The 14,005-nt window shown below is 43.6% G+C and overlaps 1 protein-coding gene across 11 annotated transcripts in view; it reads right to left on the bottom strand.

Moving 5' to 3' along the window:
* Positions 1-14,005, bottom strand: part of chd9 (chromodomain helicase DNA binding protein 9) — a 74,217-nt gene that overhangs the window by 49,214 nt on the left and 10,998 nt on the right. Inside the window, exon 1 of one of the 11 annotated variants that reach the window (XM_034581848.1) lies at positions 13,067-13,141. The exons of 7 other annotated variants lie outside the window; for them this stretch is intronic. Coding sequence is in view for 1 of the 4 variants with exons in the window: in XM_034581846.1 (XP_034437737.1) it covers positions 640-669 (30 nt within the window). In the remaining 3 variants the exon portion in view is untranslated. Of the gene's footprint in view, positions 1-639; positions 1,255-13,062; positions 13,142-14,005 lie in introns of those variants that run through there. 3 more of the 11 variants (XM_034581849.1, XM_034581847.1, XM_034581846.1) reach the window with 3 other exon arrangements.

The following is a 14,005-nucleotide window of genomic DNA, read 5'->3' as shown; positions in this document are numbered from 1 at the left end:
GAAAAATAAAATGCAGCAAAAGTGAGAGCACTGCAGCTGTGTAATATGTCTATAAATAACTGAAATTACAGCCTGCCAGCACTGCAGTGATTTCAATCTCTCGAGCAGCACGTAATCCCATGAAAAAACGTAGGGGACCATTATGGCCCATGAAAAGGTAGAGTAAGCTCCATTTGGGCCGGACAGCTTTTCCCTCGCTCTCTCACTCCCCCTCGTTTCCACATGTAGTGAGCGCTCTGGTGAGTGACAGGCTCAACTCGTGGAGGACACGGACACACACACACACACACTACCTAAACTACAGCGCAGGGGCAGCTTGGAGAGAGGTGCACAGGAGGATGGGGAAAGACGTGATGTATTGAATGAACACACCGTGGGGGGTGGGGTAAAAGAAAACACTGTAAATCAAGTGCGGCTTGATAAGGTCGAGCACAGAAAAAGCAAATGAGTACGAAGAGGAGGGAAGAAGAAGAAGAAGAAGAAAAAAAAAGCAGCAATGAGTTCAAGATGGCGGCAGTGCAGCATGAGCCAGTAGCAAGAGAGGTTGCTCAGTTCCTGCCGGCCCCTCCTCCTCCTCCTCCTCTTCCTCCCCCCTCGGACCTCCTCCCTCCCAGCCAGCACTCGGAGCAGCTCACTTACCCTTCCTCTTGGCCTCTTCACTGTAGACATGGTGTTTTTTTCTTTTTTCTTCTTCTTCCTCTTTCCTCCCCCTCTCCAACCGGCTAACAAAAGCCTTGCCCTTTCCCGGGGTTTTTCTCTCTCTCTCTCCGGTTGCTTGCTCACGCTTCTTCTCTCGAAAACACACTCACTCTTTTGCCTTTTTCCAACTGTCGTTTTCTCTCACTCTTCCTTGAGCCGTGTGTCCCCCCCTCCCCTCCCTCTCTCCTCCTCCCCGGTCAACTCTTCTCCTCGGGCAAGTGCGAGAGCGCCGGAGCGGTTCCACCGTCTCCTCCTCCCCCAGCGGGCAGGGCTCAAGAGGAGCGCATGGGAGCTCTCTCTCTCGCTCTCTCTCTCACCCTCGTTTGTCTCTTCACAGGGTGATGAGGGAGCAGCGCTGTGGGCGGTAGAGGAGGTGCGTGGCAGTCCAGGAAGCTCTCATTTTGCCACTGCGTGCTGCTTTCGCCGTAGTCCGGCTTCACCAAAGTCTCCCTCACTCTGTGTGTGTGTGTCAGAGTTGCCTTCCCCTACCTCCTCCCCTCTCATTGATTCCTCTTTCCGCCTGCCTTTCGTGTGCGCTCTCTATGACTTTCTGAGCACCCTTTTCCCTCTTATTTCTGGTTCTTTCCTTCTCTCTCCGCTCTTGCCGTTTCCCTATTTTTTGCGCCTCTCCTCGTCTTCTTCATCAGCCAGGATAAGGTAGGTTACTCCTTTAATTACACACAAAAAAGGCTTTTGTGTAACCTTGCTTGCTTGTTTGGTCGGTTGCTTTTTCCTCCTTTTTTCACTTGTCTTTTTCCTCCTTCTCCCTCGCTGCCCTCCCCTCTGCCTGGCTGGGGCGTGTGTGGCGAGCTCGAGGTTCTGGCAGGCAGAGCGGTGGAAAATGAAAGCACAAAGCAGCAAAATGCATCAGCATGAATATTAGAGATGTCGTTAAAACCCAGACTCTTTTTTTCTCTCTCGCTCTCCCTCGCTCACTCACTCGCGCTCTTGCACTCTCTCTCTCTTTGTAAGGAAGTAGGCCAGCAGATGGTGCTAGCAGTTATTAAATTAACTTTCACAACTTAACCCCCAAAGCACTGGATTTCTCCCACACCAAAAACTGTCAACAGCATAGCTTTTTTTTGTCCTTGTGTAAGTGACATGCTGAATTATTTCTGGAACGTCCAACCATCGTCCATGAGAGATGAACAAACCGCAAAATGCCAAATGCTAAAAATATATTACAGCGCACAAAGTTTAGGACATCAACACAAAAAAAATCAGGTGAATATAACTGATTGTCTACTTCCCTAACCGTACCAGACACATGCAGCCTTCACTGCACTGAGTCTACTGTGAAGTCAAGCCCCAGTGAGGTCAAGTCCTGGTCACCCAGCTTTGACTTTTGCATAACAAATTCCAAGGAGGGGAAACAGGGACTTGTCCAGTACATGCACGTCTTCCTCTGCACCAGAAGAGACCTCGGGAGGAACGAGCCGGCCTTTCAGGGGACTCCTGTCAGCATGATACAGAGGCCATGTGCACTGGCTGGCACATGGTATTGGGAATTATGCGGAGACACGCAGCTGGCCTGGAGCCAGGTACAGTGCACAGCACTACTGGGCCAGGGCCTGAGTTACTGACAGATACCCCATCAGCTTTATATATACTGTGAAAATCAGCTAAACAGGCTTCATTCACTGCCAACACAATGTTCACTTTTCATACACACACACACACACACACACACACACACACACACACACACACACACACACACACACACACACACACACACACACACACACACACACACACACACACACACACACACACACACACACACACACACACACACACTTTAGGTGTGCCGTTCCTGTTCAACCTGCCACCTACATACCCTTTTCTACACCATGTTGATAAACTGACACTGATGGCCGGAGCAAACACAAATAACAAATCAAATGCTGGAAAAAGCATTAAACATTGATTTCACCACATCTGCTGTGTTAATTTGTGCATTATTTGTGTAGTGTTGGGTGATAACCACAACTGATTCAAAAGATTAACACCAATATGTCTCCTCCGACAGGTAAAGCTAAATATGGCTGTTTAGTTAAAGAGTATATACACAACACAACACACACAGCATCACCTAGGATCTAACACAATATAAACAACAACAAAAAATCATAAAGAACAAAGATCTCCAAATAATCCTGTTATTGTAATGATCTCTACATCTTTTTTATGAAAAACATCCAGACAGGACATTAAAGGCCATTCAATTATTGCCCAAACAATACTACACTTACTGTGAGCTTATACAAGTGTGGTGTGAAACGTGGGTACAATCTACAACACAATATGGTTTTACATTGCAAGTTGTACAGATGACCTAAATAAACTGACCAACTGTAATGGTGTGGAAAGCCTTATTCTGAGTGTGCATGTGTGAGAGTATGTGTGAGATAGGAGTTGGGTTATAAAATCAGAGAGATGCTGCTTGAACACATGTACAACAGTGGCACTGAATACCCTCTCCACTATATCTCTGTGGTCGGTGTAGTTTTACTTTCTACAGCTTTACATCTACAAAAACAGAGATGACTGCCATAAACAATGGCTTTCCTTTCTAAGTGTGTGCAGCAGCTGGCATCAGATCCACCTGCCAGTAAAGGCCTTGGAGTTTGGACTTTGAAGCAGACCACATGCTTACTGGGAGCTGAGCAACAGCGTCCTCTCCAAGCTCAACAAATGCACTGTCAGATAATGCCTGCCAGGGCACAGCAGCCTGGGGGTGGAGACTTGACAACACACACAGCAACAGTGCAATGGGTGAGTATATTTATATATGTGTGTAAATTAACAAAAAAAGAGTCTCCACATAGTCACAACTGGTCACACAGTCAAAATGGTGGCCTTACCTGCAGCGTGTGCTGTTAGTATATAATGATTAACACTAACAGCACAAAAAGAACATTTGACTGTTAAGGTGGAAATATGTACAATGCTTAATGAAGTATCAGGAAAAAGTTACCAACTATAATTCAAATAAGTCAAACAGTTTTTTTTGTAAAACATGCAGGAGGTGACAAGTCTGAAAAATATTTTACAGTAGATTTTATAACCAAACATGGCTGATAAAACTAAGAAATTATCTTTCTCCAACAGAGAGGTGTGTTTGTGTCAAGATTAGAGCAAGAAAGAGAATTGAAAAAAGAAAAGAGAACATCAGTCGATACACATGCTTTAACAGTCACATGGCATGAAGCCACAGCTCCTTGGCAACTCAATGGTTAATATGCAAACCAGCCAGGCAGCTCTGTGTGAGGAGGAGTGGCTTCCTATGAGGACAGAGGAGGGAGGGGATTGGAAGAGGCGGGGAGGGGAGTAGAGGGAAGTAGCAGAGCTGCTGAAAGGAAGTGTGTGTGTGTGTGTGTGTGTGTGTGTGTGTGTGTGTGTGTGTGTGTGTGTGCGTGCGCGCACACACACACGTGTGCAGAGAGGTAGGGTGGCTGCAGAGGCACAGGTGTCTGTCTCTGAACACTCCATTACTTCCTCATCAAAGAGCCTGTATTAGTGCGCCACCGCTCTCATTTCTTGCCTGCACCACCGTGAGAGTCTCCACTAACTCACCATTAGGGAAATGAGAGCTGAGAGCTCGCAGTGCACTGACTGAAAATGACAAGATGGCTATAGCACCCACCGGTGCTTCTGAGTCTACAGCAAGCGGTTTCTCTCACACAGAGATGGAACCCATAGCTAACTGGAATTGAATGTCACCCGGTGTTAATGGTAACATTACCCACGGTGCACCGGCTGACAAAAATGAAGTTTTCTAACTAGTATTTGTGAACACTGCTGTGGACAATGCACAGGTCGGGTTATTGGTTATTTGCACTTTAATACTTTAAGGGGGTGAAAAAAGGGGTTGACCACAGTTGTTAAGGGGTCATCAGCCAGGACCCAAGTTCAAGTCCAGTTTTTGCGACAGATCCAAAAATTTAAAAACAAAAAGAATACAAATATCTCCAGATGAAAAAACGCTACCAGAAGACAGACTAAGATGTCAAGGCAGCTTTTGGTGAAAAGGGCCAACGCCAGTGTCTATGTGCTGCAGCGGATTTAATACACTACATCCTACCTTTGCCTGTGGTGAGATCCCTGTGTTGTTGTGAACTCGTCTGAGCAGGGAATCTTCTTCTGTGTGGTGCATGTGTGATAGCCATGTCTGAAACTCTAGTATCATCAGATAGTTATTTTCTTTGATCAGTGGCCAGTAATCCAAAATGTTTCTGTATACATACAAATACTCAATATATTATTAAATAAAAGCAAAATAATGACAGTCCTTGCAACACAATAATGCAGCATCAATGGATTTTCTCACTTGAAATGAGTGAACGTCCAACACAGGACGGACAGATTTTCCCTCAGGTTCAGGATTGATTTGCTGCGATTTGACTTCCAACACGGGGTGGGCTTGGACACAGTGGCTCCTTTTATACAGCGATACTGCTATGTTGCCGGTAAGACAACTTGTCATTATGCCGCCCTTTGCTGTTTACACTGAACTAAACAAACCTGCATATTGATGCGACCATATGTGATCTTATTAGCAGGATGGTGTTCTGAAATCAGAGGCATGATGAGTTATCTCTATAAACTGTGTGCATGAGAATATGCAGAATCTGGAAGAGAGGGACAACATTTTGGGGGCAGAAGCTTTCTGGTTTCCGTCTCTATTTTGGTCAATCACGTTTGACCAGGCTTTGGTTGCCTGCAGGTCCATGTGGAGAGCAACATATTGACTGAAATGCATCTCCCTTTTACTTTTTTTCTATTCTACAGGAGCGGTTGCTCCTAGAGGTTAATTCGTTGTCAGGCTATTGCCAATGGGCTCCAAGATTACGTGATGAGGGACAACTGTGTCGGACCAACAATGCCGGCATCGATCTGGCTCAGTGACTACCCCTCCTGCAGGCCCAATGTTTTGTACTTTATATATAGAACAGCAGGGCAGATGATGGCGCGACATTCACACCTTGAACAAGATGTGTGAAAGGTGGATGATTATTCACAAATTAACAGTTGATTAGCGAAGAATGTAGAAGACAAACGGGGTTGCATGCGGACTGAAAGGTGGAAATACTAAATACAAGTCATTTTCACCTCCAATATCAGCTGAACCTTTGCCTGGCTTTTCACACTTCCTTGTTGTTATCACTGAAAATATGTTTGGCCGACAATGTTTCTCACTGAAATAAAAACGGCACAGATGCCCCAATCAAAGAACTCCTACCTATGGCTTCATTAGTTCATTATTAGGTTTAGATGCAAAAAAAAAAAAAGGGATTAGGCTTTTACTAATTAGCCCTCCGGCTACAGGCCAGTTTGCAGCCACACTGGAGTGAGGCTGATGAATGAAAGGAGACATGATACACAGCGATGCTTCCTCAACCAATTAAGTACAGCACCATGCATTAATGATCCTTTATCGGGGCCAAGAGTAACAGTAGCTGGGCTGAGCATGGTGCCCTCTAGAGGAGCTGCTGACAGTCTAACAAAGCATTATTACCAGAGTCTGACCCACTCCACTATGACCACACAGCCTCACTTAGCGAGATGAAGAACCAGGGGAGAAACGGGAGAGCACAAGCTCACGGAACAAAAAACTGTTCATTTCAGTTACAATTATTTTTGTATTGTAATATATTCATTCATCATGGTCAGAGTGTAGTTTCTTTGAGCAATGACTGGACAAATAGTCAACAATCCTTCACAACTGGGTGGCGCCCACCATCCAATTGCAGGCAAATGGGGGATTTAGCAGCCATGCTCAAAGGAACATATTTAACAGTTCTGCATTAAGGAACACAAACCAAAACCAACCAAGTGCTGTTATATAGTCTCTTAACTTTGAGTAATTTTTCCTTACTCTTGCTCAGGGTTAAGGGCAGAGGATGTCACACCTTGTTAAGCCCTATGGGACAAACTGTGATTTGTGAATATGGGCTATACAAATATAATTTGATTGATTGATTAAAGTAAATTCCAAAGTATGCATTCATAATTTAAACTTCACGATATGATTTGAACAACAAGATAGTTTTAGCCATTTAGTGTGTAAAAGTGACAGTTTCCAGTTATGCCAATAGCTGATTTCCGAAATTCTCTGAACTGATATTCTCACGTGAGTCACGTTTTGTGTGTGAGGTGCGCTTGTTTATGTGTGCGAGCCACTTAACAGAAACATTATCTGAGAAGAGGGAACTGACGATGCATCCATATATTCACCAACGCTGGGCAAAAAACTACATTGGAGGAGTTCACAGCGAGAGGAGAAATCCTTGTTTATCGTCGGTTTCTGACCAGCTCCGCAGGAGCGGCTGACACACACACACACACACACACACACACACACACACACACACACACACACACACACACACACACACACACACACACACACACACACACACACACACACACACACACACACACACACACACACACACACACACACACACACTATCTGGATACAGTTGATGATAATCTTCTCTTGTTCATTTGCTATATTATAAGTTATATATTGCTTGTTGTGTGTCTTTTTCCTACTATAGTACCGATAATCGTGAAACTGTGATATTTCCTCTGACAATAATCATGGCACCAACATTTCATATCGTGACATCCCTAATCTCAGGATGAAAAAGAGGAGCCATAAACGAAGACGATGCAGACGAAGATATTTAAATGGAAAATAACGATATTCGAGAGCACTTGGTGATAAAGGCCGACACTGGTATTGATGTGCTGTAAAGAAAAACACATGATCTCTGCAGCAGAATTTATACGTAATGTCCTGCCTCCTGCATGTTCTGCCCAGGTGCCACCCCTTGCCTGAGCATTCGAGATTTTCCTGTTGTGAACGTGTCAGCCTATTTTTATTTACTATCAGATCAAAAAATATGATACACACATATATTGCTGTATCCTCAGGATTTAATCCAATAAACCCAAGTTTTAAAAAATCTGTTCAGTGTAGTGGCACTACCAATTCTTTGTGTGTGTGTGTCTCTCACACACACACACGCTGCTCTCTCAAGCAACTCCTCCAACAGGCTTTAACAAAGACGGCCTATTAGCTTGGTATTATGCAGGCAGCTAATTGACTCCCGTATTTAATCAAGTTCAGCACAAACAGCCAGTCCTGTTGCTGATAAGAGTTTTGAGTGCAGACAGATTCATGAGAACCACTACACTAACAGCATGTTGGACTTAGTTCCAATCTGGTTTGGATAGAAATGAACACTAGGGGGTGACTGTGAGGACAGAGAGCAGGAGCGCATGGTAAAGGATAAAATGGTCTGCCATCATCTGAAGAGGCTCCTTAATAACAATATCAGGACTTTCCCCCCTGTAATTTTTACTTACAAGACACTGGCTAAATACAAAAAGGAAGTAAGAGCAACCCATGATGATGTGACAAGCAGTGGTATTAATACTAACCAGCATTAGGGGCTGCCTCATGCTTATTTTGCATACTTCCAATTACAGTGCAAAGCCTGTAGGGGTAACAAAGTTACTCAACCTGAGAAGCAGTGTGTAATAAGTTACTATTTGACATATGATTTCCTCTCCTCAGTGAACAAAAAGAAGCAGTGTTTCTGCTGATCATCATCGACTATTTCAAATGCTAAAATCTGTTATGTACTGCACCTCAGTAAAATCACTGAAATCAGGTGCAGTATTAATGTATTTAACAAATGATCATCTATGTGGATGGTAGCATTAAAAAAAATTAACTTGATTAGCGAATCTCATTCAGTCGAAGCATTTACACTGAAGAAAGATCGTTCAAACAGCCGCTTCATGTCTATGTTACTGTGGCTTTCACATGGTGCTTATTTCACACTGACCCCTGCGAAACACAGCTGTGACTGGGGTTTGAGCACAACCTGAGCCTGGCTCTAGATTAATCAGGCCCCAATGACTGGGAATAGCAGGCAGTGATTCTAACTAAGGCATCTTTCTTTCTTGAGGCATCTTCAAGTGTCAGCTCAGAAGACGGTCGCTCAGTGAGATTTAAGATGATCTTTTAAGGGCTTGCACTGTGTGAGTCAAAGTGAGCAAGGGCAAGACACCATCCATCCACAGAGAAACACCCTTCACAATTACGAGCCAACTCCCACAGTTTTTATTCCAACTGTGTCATTGTGGATCCCTTCCTATTCAGACACATTTCGACACTCTGAAAGCAGGTCTCCTGTGGATCAGATACAAATATTAGGTTCTAGTCAATTGTGATTAATGCCATTTGTTTACTTTTTGGTTTTATCACAAACCTGTTACCTGGTTCCCAGAGCTCATATACCACACTAAACTATAAATCATGATAAAACTTACTGAAATAAGATCCATGCTGTAAGCCTGTAACTAGAGGCACTCAGCAGAGAACATTCCTCCGCCAAGGCCTAACTGTCCCCTTATAGAACCACATTTAAATTCACTAGATCCAGATTTCATTTTGGATTTCTTCACCTTATACATAACAGTCCCTTAAACATGCCTGATTGTTTTCACAAAGATTCATGAATTATTCTCTGAGAAATCAATGAAAATGTTAAATAAAAACCAGTGTTAAAGAAAGTGACAAAATTCCTGGATCTGCATCCTGATCCAAATCGACATCTAAATTTAGTGGGTTCTTCCCTTAACCATATGGCATCCTTCAATCCTTGTTTCATGGTAATCCGCCCGTTATTGCATAATCCTGCTAACTAACAGACAGACAAACAAACCCAGACGAAAACATAACTTCCTTTGAGGAAGTATTAAACGGGTAATTATCCTTTAAACTACATATGGGTCTCTTCACCTGAGATCTGTACTAATCAAAAGATAAGTTTATCACCAGTATCTGTTCCTTTAAATGAACCTCCGGTAACTTGGACTTAAGCGCAGCACAGGTGACTTCCAAACAAGTGGTCGTTTTTGCGGGTGCTGCATGATTCATCTGCCGCAGTAGAATGAAATCTGTTTTACATACTGAACTGGACAAGGTTTTCCATGTTTTTTTACACAGCTCAAACTAAACTGTACAGCCTCTTCTTTAAAGGCTTGTTTTTAACAGTAGTTGTTCTGAGTAATGGCATGATGCTCTCTGAATCAGAGATGGCACAGTAGGTCAGACACCAGGCTGTGAAGTGAGAGTGAATTGTGCAAAACAAGCAAGCCGGATGATGCCATTCATTAAATGGAACATCGGTGCAAACCGAAGAGTGAAGCTGAGAGGAGGTCCCTAAGGATGTGAAAGACAGAGAGGGAGAGAGTGAGGAAGGGATGAGGTGGAGGGGAATTCAGCGAGGGGCTTGCTGCCAGACCTTTACAACTCCTTCATTATTGAAGCAGTGCAAAGAGAGAGCAGGGCCACTGCCTGTGCAAAGAGGAACACACACAAAGGCAGCTACGAACATCTGCGCACAAGCAAGGGTGTGTAGTCGACCTGCAGCCTTCAGGAATTGATGAAGTGAGGATTTTCTTTTCCCTTCTACCTCCTGCTCAGTTCGAGGCAGGTGTAGGTGGAGTCAATCTCCAGTGGAATGGTAGAGGCCTGGCACATGCTCTTCCACCATCAACAAAGAGAAGGTAACTAACAGGATCACCTGTACCCCAATTATATGAAGAAAATGCTAGAAATATCATGTTTCCTGTAGAAATTTAGCTTGAAAAAAGTATAGGAACAAATTCCACTAAGGTTGAGATGTGTAACTCTGATGTTTTTTTCACTGGCAAAAAAGCCCAATTTGATCTTTGATCACCACCCCCTGTAGCATAAGGTCTTAACAAACCAGGACCGTATTTTTTTAACTGAAACTCTAACCTCATGTTGTGTCAGCAATATTTACACACCGATTCCGAAACTTGTCCATCATTAAGGTTTCAAGCACAGGATAGATTTGCCATCTTTGCTATCTGACAAAGGTGTTTTGGAGTTGTTTGAGCTCTTCGAGATCAATTGGATCACAGAAATGAAGTGACGCCTGCGAGTTAGTTCAGGCAGCCAACTTGAGCTGCGCTGCTCCAATCATGTGACATACATCATGTGACATACCTCACTCTCCACAATCAGCTATAATACACACCCACACTCTATTTAAGCAGAGGACATTTCCCATCACTCCCTTTGCTTGCCCCGCTGCTGAGTCAGTATTGCTGCCAGTTGCTTCAGCCTCTCCACCACCCCAGCATCCACCTGTAGGCTCCGATGGGGGGGGTTTACAAGTATTTGCTCATCACTCCCATCACATCTATGTAATCATATCGGGGGAATGATTAAGTCGGAGCCTTGATGCCAAACACTAACGTGTTGCTATAAACATTTGAACATGAGTGGTCTGACTCTTCTTTTTAATTCACAGAAATCCTGAAATAGACTTCGAACCGATCGGAATAATTTGGCAGTTTCTGATCAAAAGATGAAATTCTTCTTGTCCCTCACAGCTTCTCAAAAAAATCCTCCTCATGGCTCAACGCCATTGTATGTCCTACTAAGAATTTTCGGAACAAATAATAAAAACGCATTGGACTCTGTGTGCAAGGTTTCTGTGTGTGATGAATATTATTGGATGACGGATTAAAAAGAAAACATGATAAATATGACCTCAGTGTGCAAAGGCCTTAAATCAGATTATCAAGAAATCTGTCTGAGTTTTTTTTTTGTTGATACAAGCATATATAGCCACTGTAGTCTACAATATTTGAGAACAAGTCAGATGAAGGCTGGACTTTTTCAGTAACCTCAGTCACTGCAATTTATCCAATGGTGGCTGCAAATACTCATAAGTAAGTAGGGAGCCAATCATGGTGACAATCGGAGTGACTGCTGAGCTGTGAAACAGAGAAGACAGAGTAGCAAGTGATGACAAAGCAGCATCTTAATTAAAAATGAAGTAAAGTTAATGTTCAAGAGTACGTAGAAACATGACCAGAAAAAAAAAAATGTCAGTGGATGAAAATAAAAGGATGAAAGGCTGTGTGTTGGGGGCGAATTGAAGAAAACAACCTTATGTGATGTCGAGAATAGGGTTATAATATAAAACAAGAGTAAAGTCGTAATTTAATGAGGAAAAAATAAATAGTATTTCAAGAAAAAGAATAAACAATGCAGGAAACAAACAGCATGGAGAACCTGTGCTCGCCAGAGTTCTGGAACCTAAATGTTGAAGTCAATCTCATTGTTTCTTGAGAAAATTAACAAGACGTTCCTCATTTTAACACAGCAACAGACTGATCTTCTGATATAACCCCTGTAAGATTACAACTTTATTATGATGATATTTTGACTTTATTCTGGTAATATTAGGACTTTATGTTCTTAATATTAGAACTATATTTTCATAATATTGCAACTTTATTTTAGAAATCTCCAATTTTTTCCCCCTTCATGTGGCCGAATTACACCATCTGACCCAAAACATACTGTACAAGGCACTGTAGTTGCTTGTCTAACTTTTTGTTTTAAGATGAAATCTTATCTCATCTTTGCATGAAAAAAAAAAAATAGTAGCAACTGCCAAAGCTATAATTAAATTCTGTGAAAAACACTGTACCAATTATTTTACATTATTCATAACATCATCCATGTTTGTTTAAAGTTAAATACACACGACACCTCAATAAACACAGTATTGCCTTGCAACACTGGAGTCCATGGCAACAAGCTAATGACTTCCTAATGACACAAACCTGTTTGCTGAACTTGCAATCAGTAACCAGTTAGCCAACCGTCGTCTCTGTGGAGAGCGTGACCGACACTACGTTTTGTCAAAGTCAAACTGTGGTACAGACAACCATGTATCGACTGGAACAGAAGGACAGACTCAATGGAGTCCTAATAACTTCAACTAACCTTAATCTAGCCTGTTTTATTCAAGCTTTATTTGATCTTAAGATGTTTCATTCCAACATTTTCACACTCTCTTCCTCCTGCCACGAGACAACAGCCCATGTGTCAGTTGTAAACACAAGGGCAAAGAGGTCATTACCCCTTCACACCTTTTCAAATTTCGTCTTTGTCACTGAGGTCAATTCAAATTGTTTGGGGTCTTCCTCAAAATCATGTCTTTCCATGCCCAGAGACACTGCAGCAGTCTAACCTCCCAGCTTTCCATTCTCCACCAGTCAAAGGTTAACATGAGTTCAAGGAAGCTGCCTCACTTCTCAACCAAGAAGCCTCACATTCCTGTCACAACACACACACGCTACGAAAACTCTTCATATTTGACCACTGAGAAAAACACACACAACCATCACCCCTAAAAAAATATTCAAAGTCATTTAATCCCTATGGGATTAGGCAGAAGAGAGAAGGAAGCAGAGAAAAGCAGAATAAAAGAACACACTTTAAATTCAGACCTACTGTGCAGTTTGGGCTGGCAGCGTTCCCACATGCTCCTGACACAGTCAATCCGAGTAGAACTCCCTCCTCCCTCTCCTCCCCTAGGTCCTCCCCCGCCTCCTTTTACTGAACCCTCCCATTCAGCCCACAGCAAAGACCGCCTGACTTCCTGTTTACCTCTGACCCTTAGTTATCCTCCGCCCCCGCCCTTATCTGGCAGGCCTCCAAAACAGACAAGCCGGTGAGGCCGGATGCATGCACACAGAACACTTGACAGAGAGTGAGCACGAAGGGGTGGGTAAGGAGAGAGGAGTGGGGTGGTGGGTGAGGGGTGGGAGGGTAATCAGAGAAAGTGTACGAGTAAGACAGCCTATCACCATGTGACTACAGAAGCAGCAGGTTTCACAGGGGTTTGTGCGCGAGTGTGCTACATGTGCATTGCATGTGGGTGGTAGGGTGAGGGCTGGGGTGATGCATGGTGTCATGTTTCAGGGCTGATTATGGCATTGCCTGCCCAGTCTGGTCAGCTGGTTGGCTTGGAGTTATATAAACCTCAGCAGAGGTCAGGAAGCAACAAAGCCACCATATCTTTTAGACACACGCGCACGCGCACACGCACACGCACACACACACACACAATGCTTGCAAGGGAACACATAACCTGAGTTGCTTACTGGCGACACAAGCTCTGGAGCCATGGCAGGGCAGAGAGGGTTGATACCTAGATACCCACACAGATAACAAATCAGCCACACAGGTAGCCGGGGAGGAGGCACCTGGTCAATGTCACTGCCTGAGGGCCTGAAGTGGCTGGAGCAGCCCAGGCCATCAGGATCCATCAGTCTCCACTTCAATCTCTGTTTCCAGCCTGTTCAGCATTTGCACCCTCATACTTGAAGCCTTTGGTTTGACAGCAGAGTGTAGCAATAGGACAAAAAACTGCAAAGCCCAGCATTAAGT

The sequence above is a fragment of the Hippoglossus hippoglossus genome, chromosome 3 (genome assembly GCF_009819705.1).
Source record: "Hippoglossus hippoglossus isolate fHipHip1 chromosome 3, fHipHip1.pri, whole genome shotgun sequence".
Lineage (NCBI taxonomy): Eukaryota > Metazoa > Chordata > Actinopteri > Pleuronectiformes > Pleuronectidae > Hippoglossus > Hippoglossus hippoglossus.
The sequence above is the reverse complement of the archived record's forward strand: the minus strand, read 5'-3'. Positions and strand labels throughout refer to the sequence as shown.